We start from the raw sequence: 24,631 nt of genomic DNA on the forward strand, positions 1-24,631 counted from the left end.
AAATTATTCTCATGTTGGTACTGTAATTTTGGCTCTTGCAATCTAAATCTAATCTAATCTAACCTAATCTAAATCATCTGGATTGAGCATCTAATATATGCCTGAAATAAATACATAAAAAAAGTTTAAGTAAAGCCACCTCCCAGACACAATTCCCAGGCTTTCTTTATAGGTCTTTTACCATGTTACTGCACCACTATATTCATTATTTACCTCACCTCACTCAATTGCCAGCATCTATACCAGAACTCTGTTGCCAGCAGTTAAATGTATTTACTTACACCAGAATAAGAGTTCCCTTTATTTCCTTCATCTTCAAACTTCACTGTTGTCTATTTCATGCAAGGTCTACAACAAATAATCAGTAAAAGCCCAAAAACAATGAAAAAATGTGTATACCTCTGCCAAGGTGTCAGTGTCTGAACATGGCAATGGAGTTGTTGATTCATCCTCTGTCCTTTCTGATTCAGAGACAGGCTCTGTGTCCCTTGCAATAGTCCCTGTCTGAATCCCGTCTCCCTGAGGCCTGCAGGTCTTGGTCTGGCTTGTCTCTGTTTGGGTAAATAAGCCCTGCAGCAGGCCTGGCTCTAGCTGATCCCAGGCCTGATCTCTAGCCATGTGTGGAGGGGGGTCCAAAGCTGAGCCATCAGACTCCCAGTCACTGTCCCCCGTCACAGAGCCTAGAACAAACTCTACCCCGTCCATCCCAGACTGGGTCCCGTCAGAGTATGAGTCCAAATCAAGTTCTTGAACATCCTCACAGGCCGAGCCCCCATCTGAGGGACCTGGTTGGGGTCGTTCAGGAGCCGCCAGGTAGACAAAGCTATCAGAGCATAGGAAGGCACCTTCTTCCTCCGGGTCTGGGCAGCATGGAGGTTTGGGTATGGGACTTGGCGGAATTGAGTCCTCCAGTGGGGATGGGGGGCAGTCACTGGGGTATTGAGGGGGTGCGGAAACAGCCAGGTAAACAAAACTGTCTGATGCCACAAAGCCCTCTGAATCTTTAGTATCTAACCCAGCACCCTGGCAGTCAGATTTAGAAGGTGATTGAGTTGAAGGGGAAGGGGGTGCTGAATCTGTATTCTGCGGATGAATAAGAGGAACAGAGTCTGATTTTGGAGTGCTGGTTGTCATTTCTGTTGTAGTTCCCTGATCTGGGTCATGTCCGGATATGTCCAGACCTGAGGCTACGTCTGTGGGGACAACTGAATCCAGATTCTCTGAGGCAAATGATGTCCCTTCAGTGTAACAAGTTGTTTCCATGGCAATGTCACTAATCTCAGAGGAGACTGGGTCCTCTTGACAGGAATGTTGAACATCAACATCCTGTGTACATTCATTGTCAATGTCTCTTTCATCAGCATGTGAAGGCTCTGGGGAACGGTCCACAAGAGCCCCCTCACTACCGTCCAAACTTGGCTCAGACTGGTCACACACATCCCACTCTGTTCCTAACTCCCCTTTCTCCTCTAACTCTTCCTCCTTCTCATCCTCCTCTTCAGTATAAGGGTTCAGAGGGCTGTAAGATTGAAATGTGGCTTTCTGAACGACCTCCTCCTCCTCCTTGATGTCCTCCCCCTCCTCACCATCATGACCGGATGATGCTCCACTATCCAAGTCTGTCTCAGTCTCTGCAGGTCTGTCCTGCTCACAGTCTGTCTGAGTTATGTCACTGAGACCAGTTCTGTCTGGCTGGGACATGTGGACTCCACTGGAGTCTGATTCTGGAAGACGCTCAAGAACAGAGTCTGTTGGGTAACTTTGCTCTTCCTCCTCATCATACTCAATATCGCACTGGTCATCAATGAAACCATGTTCATTTTCATGGTCTTGCGCTCGCATGGAGCCAAAGGATGTAGTCTGTAAAAGTGCTTGTTCTATGTGGTCACAGTCATTCAAATTTGAATCTGTTGTAAAATCCTCAAAGTCTGGCTCAATGCTATGAGGTTCTACTCTGTTAACTGCATCCACAGGAAGAGTCCCCTCAAAATCTACCCAGGTAGTCTTGGCTCCTTGCTCTATCTCCTCTACCTCTTCCTCCAAACAAGGAAGGTTGTAGGGATCAAATGGCTCAGGATCGACACTCATCTCCTCTCCCTCCTCCCCTTCCTCCTCTTGACACTGCCTTTCCAGCTCTAGAAACAGGTCATCTGATCCAGCTCCTGAGCTAGGGCAGGGTGAGGCACTGGCTGCCCCGGGGCCCCCAAACCCCGTTGGGGGGGTCAGTAGAGGCCAATGTCCTGAGGAGCTTGTTAATTCCCAGCCCTCTGACTCCAGTGTTTCCACATCCCAAGATTGGTCAATAATCTCTCTATTTTCGAGTTTAAGAACTGCCTCCCACTCTCTTTCCTCTCTCTGCGCTCTCTCCTCCTCTGCTTTATCCTTCTCCTTCTTCTCTGTCTCCTCCTCCTCAATAATTTTCCTGGCGTCTTCTTGCTCTTCCTCCTCGAGCTCTGCAAGTATCCTGCGTTCATCCTCCTCAAATTTGAGCTCAGAGGCTGTGCGTTCTCTGAGCTCACTACCCTGAGCACCCCAGCCAAGAAGCCCCTCTTCACCTCCCTCCTGACTGATACAAGGGGAGAGAGGCAGACCGCCATATACTAACCCTTCCTGTTCCGGTAGGAATGGAGATGGCGGGTCTAGGAGATAAAGAGATTCTTCATCCATGTCGCTATCCTCACCCATTAGAGGAGGCAAAGGAGGGAGTACTGGGAAATTATGTCTCAGTCCCACCTGGGTTCTCTTCCCTCCTGTCATACTGCGGGGCCAGGTGCGAGCCTTGGTAGGGGGGCAGAAGACTGGTTTCGGTGGGATGAGAGGGGCATTGTCCCCTTGGTCCTGCTCCAAAAGAGGGGAGTCCCTCTCTGAGTCAGAGGCCTTGGTTAACTCAACAGGCTCCTCTGGGATCTGTCTAATTCCTGCTTTGGGAGAGATAGCAGTCCTTCTGTGCTCCTCCCTTCTCTTTTCTACCTGTCTGGATGCACTGGGGCTCTGCTGTGGTGTATTTCCAGAAACCTGGGGTGCCTGTGTCTGGCTAAAGGCAGGCAACTGTTCTTTGGAAGGTGAAGGCAGTGCGTGATTCTGTTTGTGTTGCTTCTGTAGCAAAGGATGAAGCTGCTTTTGCCTGCTGAGAGGATGCTGCTGAAGAGGAGGCACAGGACTGACTGTGGGTGTCAAAGAAGGTGAGGAGGAGACAGGGGGAGTGTGGGGAGCAGATGAAAGAGGGGAAGGTGTATAAGGAGGCAGAGGAGGAGTGGAGGAGGTGGGGATCGAAGGGGGAAGGTGAGATGGAAGGGGCTGTAAAGGGGAGAGAGAAATTCCTGCCCCAGACAGGCGCTTCTCTGCTCCCTCCCCAGGCAAGAACTCCAGTCTCTCTGCAAACTCTGGAAAACTAGGCGGCATGAATGCTTTCCAAGAGCGACGGTTGGGATTGTCCTTCTTATCCCCGCCTTGATGGCGTCTTTTGGCTACTGCAGCCACCCCACCTGAGCCAGATGAAGAGGGGGCAATAGGCAAACCTGAAGTTACGACGCTAACTGGTGGTGACATGCTCTGCGCATCACCGGTTAGCTTTAAGGCATCAAATATCACCCTCTCATCCAATTTCTTCACTCCGCCAGCATTATCTGCATTCCTGGAGACAAAAACACCACCTATATCAGCTCCAATGGTGCCATTGCTAGAAAGTGTACTTCCCTCTCCTCTTACCTCCCCACCAGAACCTAGGGTGCTCCTGGAGGGTTGGCTCAATTTGGTCCCCTGGTCAATTTGTTCATTGATGCGCATGGTGTCATATATGGACCGCTGGGGGACATAGCAGTCCTCTATGTAGGCCTCATCCTCATCACCTTTCCCTAGGCAACGAGGGTTCTGCCTTAGGCAGTCTGGACGGCTCAGGGGTTTCCCCATCTTGTCCTTTTAACTTCTGATGGGCAACCACAGAAACCCCGTCGTGGTTGTGAACCTTACAGTGGTCCTTCACAGGGGCATGTCACTCAGAAAAATTAATTAGATAAAAGTTGATACAAAGGGGTCTAAGTGGAAAAGTGAGTTCCTTTACCATTAATTGTCCCCAGCACAATAATCCACAATAAGAAAAATTAGTCCAAGTGGCTGCATTTAAGCAAACCCTTATGTTTCACATTCTAAAAAAATAATCCAAAGTTTTATAATCCACAATTTCATTTCTCTGGTGTGCGTTGGGTTCTTGGCTATGTAACTTCAACAGTTGTGTATTTCCTTGGTCTTTCTGAGATGCTGTGTGGCATCTGTGAAGGAGTGAGAGAGACAGCTCTCCCCCTCGGCAACATATTAATCACCAGCTCTGTTTATGTGAAAGGCTGTTAGGAATGAGGGAGAGGTGGAGGGATGAACGGAGGGAGTAAGGGAAAGAAACAGTCACCATCTCCCTCTCTTGAGAACCACAAAGTCCGAGGTGAGGTGAATGCCATGCAGATAACATCCTTTTGTTTTGCTTTCATAAACACTGAGTACCAATGTCTCCTCCATATTCATGTACAGCGACACTCTCCCTGACTTCTCTCTCACTCTCCCCGAGCTCCTGCCTTCTTCCTCTCTGGTCTCCTCTCTTCTCTGTGGCACAACAGGAAAAGGCAGAGAGGGCTTGGACAACTTGAACAGTCTCAGTGAGAGGCAGGCAGGGAAGTGTAAAAGTCTCCTTTTAAGGTGAGAAAACCCACTCTCTGTTATATAAAAGAAAGGCTGCGTGGGGTGAGAAAAATAGGAAAGTACAATCCCCCATGGCTTTGTTTCACTTTCATCCTATTTTGTTCAAGAGAAATGTTTATTGGAGAGAAAAAATGAATGAAGATGTACAATCCAAGAAATAAGAGATCCAGGAATAATGAAAATGTCTATCCTTGAGAGGGTTTTGATGCAAGCAAAAGCAACTGGAAAGAATATGAAAATAGAAATCCCTTTACAAACCGACTCATTGCCACTTTGTGGTCCTGTGAGTGTTCTTGCAGTCTACAGCTATTCTTTTTCTCTCTTTCTCTCCTCTGCTTCCATCACAAAGAACCGGAGCTTCATGTCTGCCAGAAGAGCCCTGATTGTTGTCTAAGACATCTCATCAGCATCGTAAGACTCATTATTAGTGAAACAAAGTCAACTCCATCATCAACACAAGACTGTTGTGTATTTGGAGAAAAAGCTAAAACCAGAACAAAGAGAGCAGCAAACCGTTTGACTGTGTGAAGAATTGCCTGTCAATGTTTCAATCTTCTTTTATCTCGCTTTCTGCCCCTCTCATGCTCAGATCACCAATAGCTCCAAGGGAGAGGTGGTACAGTAGATCCAAAGCAGGCAGGGTCCTGGAGGGGTTGAGGCAGGAGAGGAAGAGGGCATCTGGGTGTAGAAAGAGAGGGGGGCTGGGGGCTGAAGCCTGGACCAGCCAGGCAGGCAGGCAGGCAGGGCAGAGCAGTGAGTCGTGGGACTGTATCCAGAGGGCAAAGACCCAGACAGCCCTCCCAGTTCCAGTCCAAGCTCTGCTTTGCAGGCGCCCCCTTTCCCTCTTTACCACCCTCTCTCTTGCAGCAGACAATCCCACGACACGCTCCCTTCCCTTTCTCTCTTTCGTTGCTGTCTTCTGTCTCTCGCTCTCTACTCCTGACTGAGAATAAAACAAAGTGCCACGCAATCCCAGTTCCTCTTTCTCCTTCTTTCTTTTTCTTTCTCCCTCTTTCAGGCGTGTGGGCTCCCTTGCTTCGTTCTCTCTTTCTCTCCCAGTCTCTGTTCTCAGGCCACTACACAGCTGAAATGGTTTGCAGCTGCTAAAAAAATCTCCCTCTTTTCCTCTCACTCTCTCACCCCCCCGTCTCCTCTCTCTCTCACTCACTCACTCGTTCCCTCTCTCTCTCTCCCTCCCTCCCTTCTCTCTGGTGTTTTTGTTTGAATTCAGCTCCGTTTGTTCTGTTTCCTGCTCTGGTATTAAAACACAGGAAGTGCTCCAATCATGCTGGTTTCCTCTATCCCCCCAAAAAAAAAAGAAAAAAAGAAAAAAAAACACGAGACAGTGAGAGAGAGAGAGAGAGAGAGAGAGAGAGAGAGAGAGAGATAGGCATAGGGGAGTGAAGTAGAGATACAGAGGGTGGGAGGTTGCTAGGAAGGGGCGTGGAGCCAGAGAGGGAGAGAATAAAAGACAGAGAGAAAGAGAGTTGTGCAGGGAAGGATTTTGCTCATACCAAAAAATATCAACTGAATACCGGGATGCTGCTGATTATCCCACACAACACCAGGCACTTTTATGCTTCTCCCAGCAAGGTGGAAAAGAAAAATAAGAATAAATTAAAATGCTAAAATATAACCAAGGTGAGTCTTTCCTACGGGCTGGCACAATATAACATCTCACTGTCTCTCCCTGCTACTGTTGTGTTGTGTAGTGAAAGAAAGAGAGAAGGGGCTCGCAGATTTGAGATGGCTACATTCATCACAGCTTTGTAATCCACTCCTAATTCTCCAGGGCAATTCTCTGCCACCCCCCCACCCCCCTTCAGAGCACAAAAACACTGTCCGCAGAGAGTGAAATGATACAGAGTCAAAGAAAGAAAAAAGAATGGGGGGGCCGAGAGAGAATGGGGGTGGGACTGCTAGCCGGCGGGAGAAAAAGAGGCTTATCAATAATGAGCTGTCTTTTTTTTCTTCCCAAAGCAAAAGTCCAGGCTGTATGCACACAAGGAAGTGAATCCAGTCTGCCTCTATTAACTCCACTATTTACTCCTTTTTCTGTTTCCCCAGGTTTCCAGTTGAGCTGCAGTTCCACTATCCTGCAGGAGAAGTATTGGTAGTAGTAGTAGTAGTAGTAGTAGTAGTAGTAATACTGGTCCACTGATGTAAAACAATATGGAAAAGAGATACACACACACACACACACACAAAAGTCGGTGATATTCACAGTCTCCACTTGTGCATTCCCGTCTGCGCCTTCACTGAAACCCAATCCGACTGGTGGAGACCAGTGTGTGTGTCAGAGGAGTGTGTGTGAGGGAGAGCGAGGGGCCAAGAGGAAAAGGGGGCCATGCAGAAAAAAAAAAAAAAAAAACAAGGAGGGGAGGGAGCTGTCGGGTCCTTCAGGATGCCACACAAAAACTCTGAATAGCCACCCAGTTGATCAAATTGGGGGGGGGGTGCCGGCAAACATGGCAACCCACGGCCCCCTGGAACATAAGAAGAGAACTTTAAGCCACTTTGTTTTTCTCTTGTTATCCCAAGTTATAGGCTTCCCTGTGCCAGTTGTGGAGTTCCTCCTCCTCCTCCTCGTTTCTTCTCTCTTCTCCTCTCCTCCTCTTCCCTTCTTCAGCCAGTCTGTTTGTTTAAAGCAGTCTGGCAGAGCTTGGCTGATCTGAACCAAAGCACGCCTGCGCTCTCTTTCTCTCTCCTTCTCCTTCTCTTCCTCTATTTCTTTCTGCGGCTTGCTCACTCAGTCCTTTGCCCAGAAACACATTTTCAATAATCACAAGGGGAGGGCGCTTTCTCTCTCTCTCTTTCTCTCTCTCTCTCTCAACTGTTGCTGAGAGCCGCCCGTGGCTTGCATGTCAAACACGCTAAATACTCCACTCTTTCTTTTTAACTGCCCTCCCTCCCTCCACCTCTTCCCTCCCTCTCTTTCTCTGTCAGTTGCGCTGCAGCTGTCATTGCCGCGTCCAAGGCAAATGTCTTTATAGAAACAAAAGGGGTTTGTCACTGGCGTGCAACACTCACACTGAGCTCACAAAATCTCGCGTGACCCACGGCTAACCGTCAATCCCCTCTACACAGACCACAACAAGATTTAAATCCAAGCATTCACAGATGTGGGACAGCTACCAGGAGAGAAGGAGGGACGGGGGCAGCGGCAGAAAGAGGGAAGGAAAGAGTAAGAGCAAAAGAGGCATAAAGGACGACAGGGGACCCATAAACACAGATTATGCTCGTTTAATTTGCTCACTCATAACACTGCCTCCCCTCCGCCCCTTCCTCTGTCTCAGTATTGACTGAAGCAAATTGTATCCCTCAATGACCCCTCATGACCCCCCTAGACAAGTCCATATGTTAAGATTAGATTAGACAATCCATCCATCCACCCATCTATCCATCCATCCATCCCCCACTTCCTTATTCATGCCTCTGTTGTCACGGTTGGTTTAAGTCACTGAGGTGACTTAGAGAGGGCCAAAGGGACACGAGGATTAGGGGGTTCAGCTCCCACCGGGGTGGTGGCATGGTAAAAACTTATGCACTCACGGTGCAGTCAGGCACTTTGGATTAGCACGTCCACTAAATGGCCTGTTGTGCTGTTGTGGTTTTGCCTCAGGTATGGGGTCACATGGTTATTGTCTGTGTCTAAGGGCTCAAAAACACTTAGTGGTTAACTGGCATAAACACACACACACACACACACACACACACACACACATAGAGACACCCACACAGAGACAGGTGTAGGGCACAAAGTATGCATTATTGACTTTTCTGGGTCGTTTGTTTACTCATGGGAGAACACCTGTCGAAAGGAAAATGTCTCCCCCTCTCATTTCATTTTCCTCCTCCCTCCCTTCCCTCTGAGTGAGCCAGAGTGAATCTCTCTCTCTCTCTCTCTCTCTCTCTCTCTCGTTTCTTCACAACAACATCATTTAATGCCATTTTCTCTCTGTTTCTGTGTTTCAATCATTCCCTCCATCCATCTCACTCTCCCATCCCCCTCTCCGGTAACCATGCAGCAAGAAAAATGCAATCCCCATCTCTCTCTCTTGCTCTATTCTTTTGGGTTTTTTTCGCTCTTCTAACCAACCCCCTCCTTTCCAAGTCTCAGGGGTAGTTTTATATTAACTAGCAGAGCATTTTACCTGCCTGTGTATGTGCGTGCGTGGGCGCGCGCGCGCGTGTGTGTGTGGGTGTGTGTGCGTATATGTGTGTGTGTGTGTGAAAGAATTTATTGTTCTAAACCACCCCAGGCAGACAGACAGACACAAAGAGATCTGGTCCCAGCACACACACATGCACAGTTACACACAAGCACACTCACACCAACACACACTAAGCAAATAAGTCTCGTCCACCTGCTTCTTCACTGCCTAGCTACTAATAACTTCACTACCAATAACCTCAATAAACACACCTGTCAATCATAAACACACACCCTTGCTGTTCAAAATGGCAGACGGTGCAGATTCTTAGGCCGATTAGCTGTGTGTGTGTGTGTGTGTGTGTGTGTGTGTGTGTGTGCGCAAGTGCAGGTGTATTTGAGCCCTTTTCAATGCAACAGTAAATTTGAGCGAACACACACAAGCTCCTAGCAAATAAAAACCTGACACTCTCCCCAGCTGTGAGGCAGTGTGTTTTCAGTCAGCTGGCAGCCGACAGTCTATGGTACAGATGGAGTTTAATATCCGTGAGTGATTAATACGACTTTCCACATTATAAACACTTCAGAGGTCAAATCTCTGTGGTGGTTTGCACCAGTTTGAGGAGTTTTGCGGTGGTTAAAAATAGGCTTATCCTGCCTTTATGCGACCTCAGCTTTGTTTTTCTCTCTCTTTCACGCGTTCACCAAACACCTGTGAAGGCTGCCTGCTGAGGCCAGGGAGGGGTCAGCGCTGGAGGTCATCTGTCCTCTCACAAACACCCACCTCTGCTCTCCCTCTGTGACCCTCCTCCACCCCCCCCCATCGACCCGTCCACCCCCTTATTCTCTCTCTCCCACCAGGATCTCCTGCTGGCTCTCCACAGTTAAGTGACATTTTATTGAAATCGCAAGATGATCCCAAGTTCAATATGCAAATTGCTGGGACTTCAAATATTTGATAAAGGTAAAATGTCTGACAAAATATTATTATGAATGTAGTATTGCAGTGCTCCAGAAATGCCCTGGCATACAGATAGTATTTTCCAGATGTAAAAAAAAATATGTTTGTTTGGTACAGACACCTGGCAAAAAAAAAAAAAAAAAACTTTTAATCTTTATTGGAATGCAAGAGAAAATTATGCTGCAAAAATCATTCCCACTAAAAACATGAATCATAAGACAATTACAATATCTGTCAAAATAATTGCAAAATAATTGTTTAACATATCATTCAGCCAGGAAGTGATCATAAAACCAAACAGCAGCCATTTTAAACAGAGACCAAATATATTTTCATTAAAGCATTTATTTCATTATATTTCCTCTCTCAGAGAGCCATTTTTAATGTAACTTTTATCACTTGGAGACTAGCCCCTGTGGTGTATTGTATGAATTTGTCATTTTTTATGTCAGCCTAAAAATGCAGGCAAACTCTGTTTTACAATTAAAAAGATGGGTTAACAGAGTGTAGAGGGTTTACTCTCTGCTACAGTTCTGAATAAAAACCACAATATTAGTCTGTGCAGGTGAAAGAATGCAGTCATCCTGCATGCTATGCTATCAGTGAATGACAGTAACTAGGAAAGAAAGACCGGGGATTTTTTCTTCTTTTTTGGAATGAAATCAAAGACACTTTGGCAACATTTTTCACATTTCAAACCGAAACGCCAAGCATACTGAAATTAACTGAACCGAGAGAAAGAGAGTGAGAGAGGGAGAGAGTGAGAGGGCTGGGCCGAGCTGTGGCATGCCACTCTAATTCACAACAGCTGAAACAATACAGGATCCTGAGAGTGGAAAGGCCAAGATATAACACACACACACACACACACACACACACACACACACACACACACACACACAGACACTAAATCACACTCACCATCCTGGACATATTTAGATCACACTAATACAAGACATAACATTCACTCGTTCACTCACTCACTCACTCATAGAGCTGAAAGGTGTGTGTGTGTGTGTGTGTGTGCAGGTTACAGGAAAGGGCGGATGGACGAATCGGGTTATATGATTAGAGAAATTATGTTAGCCTGATCCAATCAGCCCCTTGGAGAGTAAAACCAAACACACACAGACACGCACAGACAGACAGAGAGACAGAGAACAGACAGAGAGAAACTAGTCCAGGAAAATCCGGAGCGCCAGTAAACAGCACTGGTGTCCAGATGACGTATGACTTGGATTAGCCGGGAAGTCATGGGAGGGTTACTGGGTTTTGACACACTGAACTCTCCTGACTACGGGACACATCACACGTTGAATTAAGCCAGACGCCATGGCCACTTATCGGTACATACAGGTCAGCTATTGACTTTGAGTCCTAAGAAATTCAGCAAATACATAAAAGGGACAGTCTACTATAAACTCTATTCCTATTTTCCATTTCATATCTTTTCTAGCTCCTTCTCAAGGATTTTAAGATTTCGGTCTATGTTCAGTGTTGTGATGATATCAGCTGGAGAATATGACTCTCAACTAGGCCGTATCACTCTACAGCAGATTATATTTCTCACTGTCACAATACCACAAGAAGTGAAACAGCCAAAGGCGGTGCAACTACATAAAATGTATATCACGACGTAATATCTTTCCATTCTTTTATAGACTTTTTGTGCACTTACCAAGCTTTTTAAGAGCTGGCCATGCATTTTTAAACTTATATTGTAGCTGACGCTCTTTCCTAAGTGACTTACAATTTCCAGACCAACAATGGAATGCTGCTTTTATGGCTGAGGGCCTCTCTGACTCACACGGATTAAATACGGGCTCCCTTAACCTGCCATATTAGGAGGGCCAGAACATGTTATAGGTTACAGAGCAAAAGTTTGCCTCTCTGACATACTTTATTTGTCATACAGATTGATAACAGTCAATAAAAATGGGATTTTATGTTCAGTATAACCCTCTGAAACCTCAATGAAAACCCCTTTTTTCTTTAAAAAAAAAAAAAAAAGATTGCTTTTTTTGTCAGAAAGCAGACTCTAATAGCTTTATTTTTTATTAAATATTTATATATGCAAAAAATCAATTTTATCTAATTTATTTATTCCTTTTGTGATTTAAAAATACTTTTCTTCAACTTTTTCTACAATTGCAGTGATAGATCTTTAATTTTAAAGTTTTTTTTTTTTTTTATTTTATTACTAATTACTGATTAATTACTGACAGTGAGCCAGTGCGCCCAACTCGCTTTCTGCACGGGCTGTACAGCACATGAAATGGCTGTTTCCTCGTTAGTTACACTTTTAGCTTGATAGGTGAACATTAGGATGACTTCCAGCTTTGCAGCACTGAGTAACAACCGGGGAGCTGCGGGCCCAGTTTGGCTGGACATGGGCACCCACCATTAAATAGCTGCTGACACAGTCGGTGCGGGGAAGGACAGTGAGTCACAGACTTACGGTAGTGAGATTCTCCAGAGAATGAAGAGCCTGATCAGGCTGAGAGGAGAGGGGGAGTGCAAACTATAGGAGGATATAAGCGAGGAGTGAAAGGTGTGAAGGGAGAGGAGGAGGACGAGGAGGAGGAGGAGGGAGATGGAGGGGTGAGGACAGGGGAGGCGTGCAGTCGTGATTTAGGTCGGGGATTTCAACAAACACTCGTGCACAAAGACATTCACACACACACACACACACACACAAGACACATAAGACACACATATGCCTCTTCTTCCCCTGTCGCCCACCCTAACCAGCCCTTCACAGGAATGTCCATCTGCAGTGATGTGTTTAGAGCCTCGTAACGCCCATTTACTAATAACGCTGCTGTGTGTGTGTGTGTGTGTGTGTGTGTGTGTGTTCTCATCCCACTCTGAGACTAAGTCAGCTGCTTAGGGACGAAGGGAGCCAGGGGCATGTAGAGGGATGTTGATGCCACACCCTTACATGTGTGTGTGTGTGTGTGTGTGTGTGTGTGTGTGCGCACGCACGCGTGTGTGTGTGTGTGTGTGTGTGTAAGAGGGTGAGGGTGGGGTGAGGAGACAGCTGAGATTCCGGTTGCACCCCGAAAAAGCCTGGAATTAGAAGCATCCTGTGATGCATGGTGCATACACACTCATACACAAACACAAATACACACAGACACACACACACACACTCCTCATCGCCCACAGAGTGTGTCTAAATACAAACATAGATTCCACAGTAGCACATATGTGCAGACAGTATGGCCATGTATAAACATGTACATGATGGATACTGAGGGAGAGAGAGTTAAAGATATCGATGACCGTGCATTATTGTACATGTGTTGTCAATCTAAATATTTACTCTTCTCAATATAGTGTGAACGCAGAATCTGTTCGCTGCGTTTAAAAATGTTGATTTTGCAAACTGCTGTGTCACTACTGGCTCTGATAAACACATGAGAAAAAAACACAAAGAGAACAAAAATGAGGGAGACCAAATGTAATGTGAGCGATGAAAATAACAGATTGCTTGCAAGTTATTGCAAAACATCCTTGATTTATGACTGATTATAATTGTTTTTAATAAAAAAAAAAAAAAAAAAAAAAATCAGCGCCGTATGAACAAGTCCCCAACCTCCCTCTGTGACCCAGTGAATCTCTATGAGATCACCTTTGGGGAGTTTAGACAATAATTTGACAACAGCACCTCCCACTCTCATGACCCCTTATCCCCTACTCACCCCAAACACACACACACACACACACACACACACACACACACACACACACAAACCTCGTCCCTGAGCCCCCTCTTTTTTTTTCAAAGTGAAGGCATGACATCATCCCTCTGGATTGGAAATGGGGTCTGGTGGGGGAGGGGAAGGAGGAGGAGGGAGAGGAGGGTGGCCCTGTCTGTTTTGGAGCCAGACAGACATGTTTAGGTTTAAAATGACCCGGGCTGTATCGGTTACACACACAGAGAGAAAGACAGAGAGAGGGGAGAAGGGAGGAAGGCAGACGAAAGAGAGGAGATCTAAGTAAAGTCTATGTTTCTCTCCCTGTTTGGACAATAGAAAGGGAGATAAACTGCTCTAATTCAGAAAAAAGGCAGAAAGGAAACAGTCAAAGCAGAGCTAGAGGAAGCAGGAAAGAGGGGATATGAGGAAAGGCTATCTTGCTATATTTCCTCCATTCTTTTCTCTGTCTCTACATTTCCTCTCCATCTTTCTCGACAATATTCTCTCACCATGCCGCCTTCGCTGCCCTCCTATAAATACCGCTCTGCCCCCAGACAGAGTGACAGACCATTTCTCCATGCTCTAGATACCCCGCAGACAGCAGCTATTATACATTCTGCCCCCACTATTACTATTGCACCCAGTCTGCCAGCGAGGCACACAATACAGCACCTCATACCAGACACACCACAATAGAACAGAACGGAATGGAATAGCACAGAATAGAGCATAACAGAACAGAACAGGATGGGCAACACTAAAATATGCTTATTAAATATCCTTTATCCTAAGCTCAGACAAACATATTGAGAATGCTAACATGCATCCGAAAAAAAAAACAAAAAAAAAAAAAATCAAAATTGAGGCAACAGTCCAAACTATAGGAACCGCCATGTCAACATCTTTATAGGATTACCTGAATTGCAGTTTTTTTTTTTTTTTTTAAAAGGCATAAAACGTATAACAAGATTTGCACACCATGATTTATGCTTTAATGATTTATTTAGGAGCAAGTCAGTTATTTTTTTTTTTTACTAAATGAGGACAAGAAAGGAGAGAGGGAGTTCTGAGAATGGTGGTTCTTGTGTTTTCTCTTCATTATTATTAGTAGTATTATTATTAAACCAATTCATTCATTCATACACCTGTTTTTTAAGAGAAAAATCACATTACTTCAGACAACGCTCATTTTTACTGAAATGCTGCTGATGGCGTCCAGTCACAGGAGTACTGGTGAATGTTAATGTCCTCGATGATTCGTTTGACCACACACATCAGACAAAATGCATGTAACATCTTCACACTCTTTGTCTGAGAGAGTCTCAGCTCTTTCTCAGTATAGCTTATTCAGCTTTTCACAGCTCTCTCTCTCTCTCTCCCTCCCCTCATTTCCCCCCTCCCTCCCTTGCTCTCTCTCTCGACACCTCTTTATCTCCTCTGTCTGTTTGTCCTCCGCCACACATTCATCCGGCTCGCTCTCATTAAGAGACAGACGAGGGGAAAGAATCAAGAGAAAGAGAAGGAGAGAGAGGGAGGAAAAGAACAGAAGAGAGACCCAGACAGAGGGATTGGAAGAGAGAAAGAGACAGAGAGAGAGATGTAAAGGCTCCTTACATGTACATCATTAATAATCATAAAATACTCAAATAATTAAGAGAGAAAATGACAGAGAGAGAGAGAGAGAGAGAGAGAGAGAGAGAGAGAGAGAGAGAGAGAGAGAGAGAGAGAGAGACAGAGTCCAAAGGCAGAAAATGGAAGAAAAAACAGGAAAAAAAAGGATGGAAAGACATAGGAGCAACGGTGACTGATGAAAAGCAAAAAGAAAATGTTCTTTGATCCACCCACACATCTTAATAGCAGCAGAGCCATTCACTCTCCTGGGGACAAGCAGGACTCCTGCTAAATATTTCAAACGGATGAAAACGATTAGCCCAAATATCACATGAATCATCAGTCATTTTCAAACAGCACGACCTTCCTGAAGAATCACGATGACTAGAGATGGGAAGAAAAAAGCTGAAGTGGAGAGCATCTGCGTGGGATCCTTGCATACTTTTCTTTTGGTGTCACACACTTACATAGTTTTCTAAGTGGACAGGATGTGACATCATGGCAAAGAAATGTACTTTTTAAATGATTGTAGTTAGGAGTAAAAAGAGCAGTTTGTGCCCTTGAAACGAGCAGTGAAGTAACCCAATAAAACACAATGGCCGGGCCAACTAAACACAATCCTGAAATCGACTCCTCTGCAGCTCCAGACATAAAAGTGGGATTTCTGTTGAGAAGTGCAGAGCCCGGGCTGGTTTGTCTCTATGCTAAAAATTACTAGTCGGAAACGAGATACTGTAATTAATACTCCACCCTGACCAGGAGGATTTATTTATTCACTTTGACCTGGTTCCCAAACTACTCAAAATTTCTCTGTCTTGCTTCTATTCCCTGGTCTGAATAAAACCAAGTATGTAACAGTTATAAACATATTCACAAGATAAAAAAAACAAAAAAAAAAAACAAAACTTGCATACAGTCCCTGGAATCTATTGCTGCTTTCTGATCAACTCACTCTTCCTGTGTTACAATGTATTGTGCCATGAGACGGCTGGCAGCACTTCCACGTCTTTGTGTCCAGTGTTTATTTAGTTTTCTGTGGTGTGTGCCATTGTTTTAGCAAACTGAACGCTTGGTACAGTACACTGAGAACGAGTTAGCTTGGCACCATCAAAGGCACAGTAACACACAAATACTGAAATCACTGCTTCCAGTTTTTTCTCTGCATACTGCAAACATTAATCAAAGAATTTATTCACCCAAAGATTTCTGCCTTCCTATAATAACACAATCACATTCATATGCTAAGGAATAATCAATAAAGCATATGCTTGCATATTTCATGTTTCAGTATATGTTTACAGAGCATGTATGAGCTGGCATTTGCAGTAATTTCTGGACAGATCTTCTGTTGTGTGTAAATCAACAGATTCTGTACATTTGGTACCTCTATGTGGAGTTTTGATACGGTGGTAAAGTAGATATCAAAATTTGAATTTTCTGCACGTTATCTATATCCATAAAGTAAATAAATGTTAAAGTCATGTACTTTGTTACAAAATGTCTTCATGCCTGGGCACTTCCTGTTCACAAGCATAGCTCTCTGTTGTTGACGAATCAGTGTGAACTTGAGCACACAATCTGCACAATTCTGTATTTTTTAATACTGTTTTCTACTCTTGTCCTCAAATTCGTCTCATGTGTTATGTATTGTATTTGTATCAAAGATTGCATAACTTTACAATTTTTGTCCCAAAGTCCTCAAGCTGCTATTTTGCACTCCATCTTGCAATGCACAATTTATTTCTACTCAACATGTTCCAGCATTGAAAATGTTGGTTGCATTTTGTTATACAACCCTTCATCTGCGCTAGTCTTATTTATATCCTTTATTACTACCTGCTGCTGCAGCAGCCCAATTTCCTCACGTTCCAACTGTGCGAACAATTCCCATGCAGCAAGGGTAGCTGTGTTTCATGGTTGCTGTGCTAGCTCTTGTTATAACCTGGCAGCTGGATTGTGATCTATTGTGTTTGCTCCTGTTTTTTATTTTATTTATGCTACTCTGAAGAAAATGTTTCATTCAGTACACATGCGCTGGTAACTGTTATGTAACTCTTGAGGATGTTTTTTTTTACTGTGATTATGGGTTCTTTGGTGCCGTCTGGGCCTTCTCAGTCTTCACTGAATATTTTTGAGGCAGTAAAACTCAATAACAGGATTTCACATTTTTTACAAAGTGCATAAAATGTGTGTGTGTGTGTGGGGGGGGGGGGGGGGGGAGAGAGAGAGAGAGAGAGAAAGAGAGAGAGAGAGAGAAAATGAAGGAGGGAAGAGGCGTGTGATTTGCTATAGTATCAAATCTGGACTAATGTCCATCACCACGGTGACAAGGCTAATGAGCTCCCACTGTTGGAAGGTTGGCATCCGAACATCATAAGGTGGGAGGAGTGTTTGTGTATGTGTGTGTGTGTGTGAGAGAGAGAAAGAGACAGAAAGATAGATAGAAAGAATGTGAGAGAACTGTATGTAATAAAAGTGAGAAAGAGTGTGTGGGTGAATGTGTGTATTTGTATGTGTGTATGTGTCTTTGTGTCTTTGTGGGGAAGAGTACAGAGAGGAAATAGTGTGTTGGTGTGTTGGTGTGTGTGTGTGTGTGTGTAGGAAATATTGAGAGAAAACACAGCATCATAACTGCACTCCTGAAAAAAGTCTGTGTGATTCAGCAGTGTGTCAGGCATTTCAGGGAGACGTGTGACTAAACTGATCATCGTCTCTGACTTCTCACACACCGCAAGACTCCCTCAAAGTAACACGCATATGGACATGCATACACACACACACACACACACACACACACACACACAAACATATATACACGCATACAGATCTACCTCCTGCCTCATGCTCTGTGGAGGTATGAGTAAGAGGAAGCGAGGGGAGAAAGACAACTCATCCCTCAAAGGCTCCACAAATATTGAATGTCACTATTCATGTTAAAAACACACACACACACACACACACTCGAACACTCACACAGAGCTGTACCCTGAACATGGGCACAACATTATGCCAAAGACCATCTGTGTATCTGTGCAAATGACATCAAATAGCATGATGGGAAACAGGAAGAGACGCTGTACATAAACAACCAGCAGCCTATTCAACCAGATCTCAAATAACTTCTCCAATCATCTTACTCATCAGTGAGTATTGTACATCACCCAATCATATACACACACACACACAAACACACACAAGTTCACACAGATACAGACATAAATACCCTAGTTATAATCAATTTCAACTATGGAGGAGGTGATTATCAATAAAAAAAACTCTTCAGCCGTATTTCAATTAAATTCTCCAACTATCCTGTTAAAAACAAAATCTGCATGCAAACGCACACACACACACACACACACACACGTATGTCCCTATAGCCAGACTTCAGTGACACACCACTGATCACACACACATCCGCCCACAAAGTCGCAGACAAACACAAAGAGGGAGTCCTTCCTACCTTGAACTCCTGCAGCTGCTGCTTGATGATCTCCACCTCTGTGCCGACCATACCCTGGGCGTTCAGACCCTCCTCTGCCTTTCCCAGCAGGCCTTGCAGCTCTTCCACCAGCCTGTAGAACTCACGAACCCTCTGAGCGGCGTCCTCGATCTGGTCAAGCCTGGCCTGGCCCCGCTCGCTGAGCTGGAGGAGGAAGAAGAGCAGATCGAAGGTATAATTAACTAGATGAAACACTTTGACGTTTTATAATCTAGTTAATGCAGGTTAGCCTCATTTGTTGCTGAGGCAGTTTGTTATCTGAGCTCCTGAGTCTCCTGGAGGAGTTATGGGCCAATTTCACTGAAACATTAGTGAAAGGAGGAGCCAAATGCCTGGATGCTTCCTGTATGTGCTTTTATTTGCACACTGTTTTATGACCAGTACAAACTGAATACTGAGACAGAGAGGTGAAACTGCTGTTTATCTACTTATCACACAATCAAGAAGCTTAAGATATTCTTCCATCTGTAAATCTGATAATGTCAACAGTTTATGCACAGTTGTCTGTTTGGTTAATGCAATAATGTAGACAGCAAATAACACATATTTGTTTTTAGCCTTATCTATCACATTTCTTTCAGCTACAATGACCCAACTTAACAAATTTGTATAAGGATCAGTGAAATTAAAAGTGGACAGAATTCATATGTCCAACATAATTCACCAACATGTCAGGAGATGAGATAAGGTTTGATAAATATGGTATATATATGATATATGGTCTTTGCAGGAAAACTGGGTCACTGCAGGAAATAAAACGACTCAGTAAAAAATACACTGTAGTACAAGTACAGCAGTTGGGAGTAGAAAAACATTGCAACCACAAATCCTGGCAATCACCATCGCCACCTTCTAATCTGTCCCTCACCTTTCCGGCCTGTCGGCTCAGGGCCTCCGTCTCCCTCCTGAGAGCCAGCAGGTCGGGGGAAGAGCCTTCTCGGCGCAGCATGGTGGTGCATTCCGTCCCGTGACCCTCCAGCTCAGTCCTGAGGGCGGCCAGGCGGGACAGGAAGCCCCGCAGGGCGTCGGCCTGAGAGGCCAGGGAGTCGGCGTCACGTCCCACTGGACTGAGGGAGTCCAGCTCGTCGTCGAGGTCGGCGAGGCGCGAGAAGACATCCCGCACATGAGATTGGACCTCGCCGACGCCCTGCAACCTAGACTCCAGTGAGGAAGAGCATTGCTCGATCTGATGAAGGATGAGCAGGACAGAGGGAGAGGGAAAAAGCAAGAGACGGAAAAGGCATTAGAAAAGGATTTCATAACAATAAGGTTTGCATCATGGTATACAAAGTCTAAACTTCTTGACATGGAAACATTTAATTATAGGCTCTACTGATTGAATTCCACTGGAATAAGACAGATATGACTTTAATTTACATCATATTTCAGAATGGGAACAGTATCACTGGAATTTGTTTATATCAAAGTAAATTTCAATGTACTGAAACACAAAAGAGTGAACCAGAGCCGGGCGAGGATTATGTCCATTTTGGCTCGATACTCTTAACAATTACATCAAATCAGTATTTTAGTAAAAGTAATCTTTCAGTCAGTAACAGTGTGACCTGATGCTTCTGATACAGAGAGATTGGTGTAACCTTATATGGAATATTTTAAACCTGATAGTAGGGTATAGATGTGACAACATTGCTGAATTCTTAAAGCTCTGGTTTACATTTCAAACTGTGATTGAAAGTGCTGAATGTGCACAATGTCCATATATGACCACTGAGAGTCAAATACCTGAACTCTTCTGACAGCTTCAGACTCTCTGCTCTCTCTCAATTCACGGACACTTGTCTGCTTTGCACCCCCCCCTCACCACCACACACACACACACACACACACACACACACACACACACACACACACAAATACACACATACACACACTAGACCTGACACCCCCTCACACAGTGGCCCTTGGTATAAATAGTTGTACAAGATCTCTTCACTCCAGGCTGCATAATTTGGCTGGGATACATTAACTGTGTCACCCCTTTCAACACATATCCTCATCCCTTTTCTCCTGTTTTTCCACAGTTAGGCGCCACTGACAGGGGACAGGCTCCAGCAAACATTAAATATATGGGTCAAGTGTATTTTGGACATTCACTAGCTTTCACTGGAGATCACTGATCAGCTAGAAAGAGGAACCCCATGGAGAACAGTGATATGTACCAGTGTGAACAATGAGAGGCAAATACAAGTACAATACTAATGCTAGGAATGACTTCAAAGCTTATCTCCTTTGCCTCTTACCAAAGTGCTGTAAAGATGTCTTTCTAAAATGACACATTCATTATTTCAAAACCTGAACATGTGCTTTAACAGAATGATTACCGGCTTGAGGAAAACTTTGAGTGTGTTAGGGTTTTCGCAGGTGTAATCATTTGTACTGGAATGTATTTCATTTCATGTTTTAAAAGATGCCACTCCTTCACACATATGTAACTTCTGGATTCATATCTTAAATCTCTTACATGATTATTCTTCTTATTAGTCTTCATTATTGTTCTGTAACCCATACCCTTCACAGTTAAAATTTCAATTGACGTGTAACATGTTAAGACAACATATTTCACGTCTAGACACACAAAGGACTCTGCCCCTCACCTTCTCGGTAACACCTCCATACTCTCTCTCTGTGTCTTTAGCCAGCTGCAGCAGCCTCTGTGCACCCTCAGTGCTGCCCCCCGGTGTTTGGGGTGCGTCCTGCACAAGGCCCTGGGCCAGGTCTCGTAGGTACACCACCTGAGGCTGCAGGGACCTCAGACCCTCTTGCTGATTTCTCAGACGCTCCAGGCTCTTGGCGCTGCATGCCTATATGGGAGACAAATAAGATGAGAAGTACCTTCCAAAAATAGATGTTTGTGAATACACAGCCCAGTTTTTTGTGCATTACTCCGCCTCGTCCAAGAACAATCAAATCAGAATGTATTTAATTACCTGAGGCCCCAGAGCCTCCTGGACTTCTATCTGGTGCTTGGCAGCCTCCAACCTCCTCTCTACAGCTTGTCTACCTTCATCAAACTCCTTCAGGCGGCTGGCCAGCTCCTCCAGCTGGGACGTGCGGTTATGAATCTTCTCTCCAAGACCATCCACCCTGCGGTTCAGCTGGGCCTTCTCATCTCGCACCTACAGCAGATCAGTTTACATTACAGAAGTTTAGGCTTGTTCGTTTGTTTTATGTATGCCTTGAAAAAAAAGACAGACCAACACACATGAGAAAAGTCAATGTATCACTTATGACAGGAGTGTCCAATTTTTAGTTTACTATTTGAAACAAACCCAAATGTGCTTAAAACAAAAAAAAGTGAACAAGCTGAACAATCAAGCAATAAATAATTAAAATGAACCAAGCAGATAAAACAACTATATTTCATAGTGGAAATCCAAGAGTTAAATAGGTAAAATTACAACAATCAGATACCTCCTCCTCCCCGACGCGGCACTGCTCCAGCAGCTGGTCAGCTGCAGTGTTGAAGGCCTCCAGGAGTGGATGTCGTCTCTCCAGGTCCATTGACAGTCCTCTGGCCTTCTGCAAGGCTTCATCCAGGGCCACAGGGTCCAGGGACGGCTGGATCTCTCCATCCTTCTCTTCACACTCCGCCAGCCATGGCAGCAGCTCGGCTTTGTGCTGCTGGTAGGTCTCTGCTTTGCTCAGAGTGGTCTTGAGCCTGTTCTGGCGGTCTGTGATTCTCTGGTTCAGTCCCTCCCAGTCTTGGCGTAACGTGGCCAGGCGAGATTGTAAGGCAGACCGTTCATCCCCGCCAGCGGGGAGAGTTGCAAGCAGTGAGGCTCCCTCAGCCTGGATGAGCTCATAGGAACCTCGTTGACTGGCTATCCCACGCTGAAGCTCCTCCGTTTGGGCCAGCAGGGAGCGGATGGCTGCAGGCTGGCAGGGCAGAGAGTCCGTGGAAGAATCTCTGGGATCAGACTGGTTGTCCAGCCAGGAGCGCAGCTCCTCAAACATCTGCTGGAACTGCTGAGTGGAAGACAGAGCGGCCTGGAGCTGGGACAGACCGTCAGCTAGAGGGAAGTGAAGCAGAGCACCAAGGATTACGAACAGTAAACATAGTAAAACTATTTTAAACAAAAAAGCACAAATTGGACTTGTTGTATTTATTTCACTGGATTTGTTAATACACTTTTTGATGTAATCAAAACAGTATTCCTATTATAGCTCAAGAAGGATTACGTTTTGAGAGAGGATATTTGACTACATCAAAAACTCTACATTATCCATTAATATGGGCTATTATCCCTGCATAGGAATAAACAACCAGCAAATACACAAAGGACAGACATACCAAACCACTTTAGCAAGTGAACTTCAATAGATTATTTATGACAAACACACTGCAATTATCCAATAAGTGTGTCTTTTGTAAATGTGGGACAAATGAGACAGACAAAATTTATGATACTTTGGCAATTTGCAGCATTCAACGACTTGTTGGAATAAAATCCAGTTGTTTGCTCTCCAAAAGGATCACAAAAATATCTGTGTTGCTTCCACCTTCCACAATAAACAAAAGACCCAGTAACAGAGATACTATAATCCTAAGTTTCTTTGCCAGTAACATTTTAATAATATATTGGTTGGCATGCAGTGAAGTGTTGCCTGGGTGTCTCAAACCTTAATTTTATAACATGCAGGGGACACATTGACTTCTGTTGATATCAAGACAGTCAAACACTATCAACCACATAAACTCCACCCACCAGCCCGCTCCTCCAAACTCTTCAGCGGCCCGCTCACACTCTCCAGTCGTTTATTCAGCTCCTCCTTCAGGTATGGTTCTGCCACGATGGTGCTCAGCTCTTCACAAAGCCTCTCAGCCTCTGCCAGCTCTGTCCGCCGCCTCTCCAGCTCCGAGCGGATCTCTCCGGTCTCCTGCAGGCGGCGTTTCAGCGCCTCGGGCTGAGCGCTCAGCGAGGCCTGAGCATCCAGCCTCTCACTCAGAGCAGAAGCGCTGGAGGAAAGCTCTCTCAACAAGGCCTGGGGAGGACGGGATGAGGAAGAAGGATTCAAGGTGAGAAAAGGGTGCTGTCTTGGTTATGATGTAGTAGCAGACTAAAAATATTGCCTTGAGACAAACTATGTACCCAAAATAACTTCCCGAATCATCAAAACACTGCCCTCTACCCCTGCCTTTTACAAAACAGAGCTAGATGAACGTGACATGGTGACACTAATGAGAAATGTGTTGATTATTGTACAGAATTTCTCAGTACTTACATAGCCAGTTCTAGCTAGTGTTTTTAATCACTGCTAAAAACATCTGAAGGCATCTGCATAATGTCCTGATTTATTCCTCTTTTATGATTCATAATTGTACAAGTTTTATAAGTTAAACTCTTTTTTATTCTCCATTTTAGAGATGTATCCCGTCTCTCTCTCCAATCTTTTGTTTTTGTGCTCTTTGTGTGATCTTTTGATGCTCATAATTTGTCGTCTCTTTGATTTTATAAAACATTTAATTGACTGAAGTTCAGTGGAATTTTGTTTTGAACAGTGCAATGAAAATTTAACAATTTCAAAAAGGTTACATTCAGCTAAAGGCACAATATAAGTCTTGTTAACAACTTGTGAAGAGCATTTTACTGTAGCGTATATTTCATTCTTTCATATGAGTTAAAATTTAATATTCAGCACAGCATACATTACAAACATGACCATGAACACCTGAACTGTAAAGGCATTAAAATGTATTAGATATCTAACAGAGTATAGCAATACACTGTTAGTATCTGTAAAATCTTACCTGGTAGCGTTCGCTGGTTCCTTGGGCCCGGTCGATGTGATCTGACCTCTGGGTGAGTCGGGACGTCAGGTCCTCCCACTGCTGGGAGATGGAGCCCAGCTCAGCCCGCACCTCCGCCAGGTCCTTGGGGTCCTGAGGTGAGTCGCCAGCCGGGGAGAGGATGCCCTCAGCAGACTGTGTCAACTGGTTGAACTGGGGCCGCCGGGTCTCAAACTCACGCAGCATGAACTGTAAAGGAGGGGGA

General features: G+C 44.7%; 1 protein-coding gene across 8 annotated transcripts in view; it reads right to left on the minus strand.

Annotated features, from left to right (window-relative positions):
- Positions 1 to 24,631, minus strand: part of macf1a (microtubule actin crosslinking factor 1a) — a 167,046-nt gene that overhangs the window by 49,107 nt on the left and 93,308 nt on the right. For all 8 annotated transcript variants that reach the window (XM_030063174.1, XM_030063173.1, XM_030063172.1 and 5 more), the window contains 7 exons: positions 24,388 to 24,615; positions 23,345 to 23,621; positions 22,050 to 22,648; positions 21,566 to 21,754; positions 21,233 to 21,439; positions 19,486 to 19,803; positions 18,579 to 18,761 (listed from right to left, as the gene is read on the minus strand). In XM_030063174.1, coding sequence (XP_029919034.1) covers positions 18,579 to 18,761; positions 19,486 to 19,803; positions 21,233 to 21,439; positions 21,566 to 21,754; positions 22,050 to 22,648; positions 23,345 to 23,621; positions 24,388 to 24,615 — 2,001 coding nt within the window. The remainder of the gene's footprint in view (positions 1 to 18,578; positions 18,762 to 19,485; positions 19,804 to 21,232; positions 21,440 to 21,565; positions 21,755 to 22,049; positions 22,649 to 23,344; positions 23,622 to 24,387; positions 24,616 to 24,631) is intronic.

Source organism: Myripristis murdjan, chromosome 11 (genome assembly GCF_902150065.1).
Source record: "Myripristis murdjan chromosome 11, fMyrMur1.1, whole genome shotgun sequence".
Lineage (NCBI taxonomy): Eukaryota > Metazoa > Chordata > Actinopteri > Holocentriformes > Holocentridae > Myripristis > Myripristis murdjan.